The sequence below is a fragment of the Microtus ochrogaster genome, chromosome 15 (assembly GCF_000317375.1).
Source record: "Microtus ochrogaster isolate Prairie Vole_2 chromosome 15, MicOch1.0, whole genome shotgun sequence".
NCBI classification, from domain to species: Eukaryota; Metazoa; Chordata; class Mammalia; order Rodentia; family Cricetidae; genus Microtus; species Microtus ochrogaster.
In genome coordinates, this window is record NC_022017.1 from 2,076,663 (window position 1) to 2,080,818 (window position 4,156).

Genomic DNA, 4,156 nt, shown 5'->3' on the forward strand with positions numbered 1-4,156 from the left:
CAGAGATCCGCCTGCCTCTGCCTCCCGAGTGCTGGGATTAAAGGCGTGCGCCACCACCGCCCGGCTTATTTATTTACTTTTTGTTTGCTTGTTTATTTAATTTTGGTTTTTAGAGAAAGGGTTTCTCTGTTTAACAGTCCTGGCTGTCCTGGAACTCGCTCTGCAGACCTGGGCAGCCTTGAATTCACAGAGATCCACCAGCCTCTGTCTCCTGAGTGCATCACCGTACTCAGTTGGGTTTTGTTTCTCTCCTGATGCTGGTATCAGACCCGGGGTCTTGCATTTGCTACATGCTAAGCAAATGAACCACCACTGAGGTATAAACCCCCAGCCTGAGTGTTGGGGCTCCACCCTTTAAGGTCACATGACCTTAAGCCAGTCACTAAACCTTAGTTTCCTAAGCTGTAAAATGGGAGTCATAATTTCTTCTTCACAGGGCAGATGTGAGGATTAAGATGTCTAGTGTGATGCTGTGGTTAGGAATCTCCCCACCAGATGTTTCAGATCATTGTTCACCTCAGACACTCAGTTTACCCTTCTTCAAAGCTAAACGGAAGAATTTCTTACAATCTGTGCATCTTTCTGCTTTGCCCACTTGATGATACTGCAGGTGCCCAAGCCAGAGTAACAAAGGACCAGCTGAGGGAAGGTCATGGCCTTCCCTTGGAGACTTGGCCTCCAGTTTCTGGCACAGGGGTCTGTGTATAAGGTCGCAGCATGTGAAGAGGTAAAATGAAAGCTTTACCTGGAGGGAGAAACAGAGATCGAAAAAGACAAAAAGATAAAGATATGTTCTTTAGCTTAGCATGGCTCGCACCTTTAATTCCAGCACTCGGGAGGTAGGTGGATCTCTGAGTTCAAGACCAGAGACCAGCCTGCTCTACAGAATGAGTTTGAGGATAGCCAGGCCTATACAGAGAAACCCTGTCTCAAAACAAACAAACAAACAAACAAAAAGAACTCACTCAGAGTGAGTGTTGTCTTTTTTTTGGTTTGGTTTGGTTTTCAAGACAAGGTTTCTCTGTGTAGCTCTGGCTGTCCTGGAATTCTCTTTGTAGAGCAGGCTGGCCTCAAGCTCGCTGAGATCTGCCTGTCTCTGCCTCCCAAGTGCTAGGATTAAAGGTGTGCACCACCACTACTTGGTGTGAGTGTTGTCTTATCTTTCCTTTTTCTTATTTTCTTTCTAGGACCCTTGGAGACCCAGTGGGCAGGCCAGCCAGGGTGGGCACGGAGCCTCCCAGGCCAGGGCAGTGGGCATGGGCGGGGGTTGCAGCTGAAGACTCCCCCCGCCCACTGCAGATTCCAAGGGATTCCCACACTGCAGCTACCATGGCCACCAATAAGGAGCGACTCTTTGCGACTGGTGCCCTGGGACCTGGATCTGGGTACCCAGGGGCAGGCTTCCCCTTTGCCTTCCCAGGGGCACTCAGAGGGTCGCCACCATTTGAAATGCTGAGTCCCAGCTTCCGGGGCCTGGGCCAGCCTGACCTCCCCAAGGAAATGGCCTCTCTGTGTGAGTCTCAGGGGTCTTGGGGGATGAGGGCAAATGGGTAGGGGGTGATGTAGAAAATGGACAACCTTGTTGGACAGGTGGGCAGGGAGTTGGACTTGGTCTCGTAGGAAGATGATGCGGGGGGGGGGGCAGTAGGAGCGGACTTGGTGTGTTTTGAGGGTAGCATCTGTGAATCAGAGTTCCGTTCAAATACGATTTCAAAGTAGTGGGCCATAAGACTGCCTCCTGGGTCACTCAGCTAGCAGAAGAGAACCTATTTGTGTAGACACCGAGGGCGAGTGTGGTGTCCTTCAGGGCTACACGCAGTTGGGAGGTGGTGGGGAGGCAGACAGGGGACTAGATAACCTGAGAAGTTGGTCAGCTGGCTCTGTGATGAAGAGGAGAAATGGCAGTTCTGAGTCTGCAAATAGGAAAGGAACCTAGTGCCAGGTGCCTAAAGATGTATGGGGCTGGGAATGTTCTTAAAGGTTCCGAGGAGAACAGAAATAGCCCAGGGACAAAGAGGCGGCTCTTGGTCCACCAAAAAAAAAAAAAAAAAAAAAAAAAATTAGACCGGTGCAAGGGATGCTCCAGAAGTATCCTCCTCCTTGGTATCGTGGTTCCATGGTTCTGGTCTTCTCCCATCCCTCCAGGTCTGGAGCACTGCCACACACTACAGATCCCTATTTGTCCCCAATGCCTGCCCTCTGAGTTAAGCATTTGAATAATGACAGCAAGTAAGGCCTGAGCCTTGTTTTGCTCCCTGGGACCCCTCTTTGCCTACTTGGTGATTGTTCCTCCTGGCCAGGTCATGACAGGTGGGAGGTGGGGTGGGATGGGGAGCCTTGGCCTCCAGTTTCTGGCACAGGGGTCTGTGTATAAGGTCACAGCATGTGAAGAGGTGAAGTGAAAGCTTTACCTGGAGGGGAGAAACAGAGATCGAAAAAGACAAAAAGATAAAGATACGTTCTTTAACTTAGCATGGCTCACACCTTTAATTCCAGCACTCCGGAGGTAGAGGCAGGTGGATCTCTGAGTTCGAGACCAGTCTGCTCTACAGTGAGTTTGAGGACAGCCAGGCCTATACAGAGAAACCCTGTCTCAAAATAACAACAAGAGAGATACAGCTTTGAAGCTCAGTAGAAGAGGGGGGGCCTTTGTGTGATTCCAGGGGTACACCTGAAGGACTTTGAAAATAGGGGTGACTACATTGGGCTGGCAGCTCTACTGGAAAAAGTGTGTTTGTCTGGAGGGGTGTGTGTGCTTGTCTCGCAGGCCATGTCCAGTTTGTGTGTCTGCAGCATCTCTGAGACTGTTCATAGACAGAATTCCAGGGTATGCAAAAGTCTGTGAGGAGGCAGGAGGTACTGGCTCAGTAGGGACTCCCTGTGGCAGGGCTGTAACTCATCAGAGGCTACCGTGTGGCATTCAGGGTGAGTGAAAGAATAGAAAACTTTCTTTTTTTAAACTTTAGCTAGACTCCCCTCTTCCTCAATGTTATTCCATGAATCCATCCTGCACCAGGCAGTGAGACTAAGCCTCATCTACTGTGAATATATTATTATTATTATTGGTTTTTTGAGACAGGGTTTCTCTGTGTAACAGCCCTGGCTGTCCTGGAACTGTCTTGTAGACCAGACTGACCTCAGAGATCCACTATGCACCACCACCACCCGTATTTCTTGCAGAGAATCATACAATTTAATCTCTTGGGACTTGATCTTCCCGGGTTCTGTGGGAAGAAACTAAAGGAGCTGGAGCGGGAAAGAGAGAGGAGAGAGATGGTGGTAGTAGGAAGAAGGGCTCAGAGACATGGCCAGTACCCAGGGAAGCTCTCCTTGTGCCCTTGTATTCTGGATACGTGGAGATGGAGGTCAGGGTTCAAAGTGAGGTCAAGGAAGGAGAAAGTGCCAGGCCAAGCTCCATCCCCAAAGGCTGTCCTGAAGGATGGGAACTGCAAGGAGAAATCTCAGGGAAGAGCCAGCACCTGGGAAGCAGTTGCAGAGGGTGCGGGGAGGGGAGCTAGCCTAAAGGGACAGGCCCAGGCAGGGAAGTGGCAGGTAGGGTGGGGAGGAGGGGAAGACCTGGGTCCAGACGACAGCGTGCTTGGGGTGGGGCATCCAGCTCCTAGTGGTAGTGCCGAGGAGAGGCAGGAATCTTGGAGTTTAGGGAAGCTCCCTGGGTGGGAGAGTGACTAGCCAGAGGAGAGGGTGCTACTTCTCCCTTCCCTTTGATCTGCTGCTCCCTTTTGACTTGTGATGATCTGTCACATGGGAGGGGTGGATTTCTAGTCATACATTTGATGCCGCACCTACACTCATCTTGAATCGCTGTTTCTCATGACATTCTCTCCTGCGACCCTCTCTCATGTAGGGTAAGAAAGGATGAGGTAACAGTCGGAGCTTCTCCTTGGGGGTTGGTTTTTGGATCTTATTGAGGAGTCAGCCCCTGGCACATTGGGAATATCCTTGTTAAGGAGTTTTGGTCCAGCTGGGTGGTAGTGGCACTCGGGAGGCAGAGGCAGGGGGATCTCTGTGAGTTTGACAAGAGCTAGTTCCAGGGCAAGCAACAAAGAGAAATCCTGTCTTTTATTTTTTTAATATTTTTTTATTTATTATGTATACAATATTCTGTCTGTGTGTATGCCTGCAGGCCAGAAGAGGG

General features: G+C 50.3%; 1 protein-coding gene across 2 annotated transcripts in view; it reads left to right on the forward strand.

Moving 5' to 3' along the window:
• Nucleotides 1–4,156, forward strand: part of Rarg (retinoic acid receptor gamma) — a 22,619-nt gene that overhangs the window by 3,912 nt on the left and 14,551 nt on the right. For both annotated transcript variants that reach the window (XM_026782633.1, XM_026782634.1), the window contains exon 3: nt 1,188–1,513. In XM_026782633.1, the coding sequence (XP_026638434.1) occupies nt 1,330–1,513 (184 nt within the window). In that variant the 5' untranslated portion in view covers nt 1,188–1,329. The remainder of the gene's footprint in view (nt 1–1,187; nt 1,514–4,156) is intronic.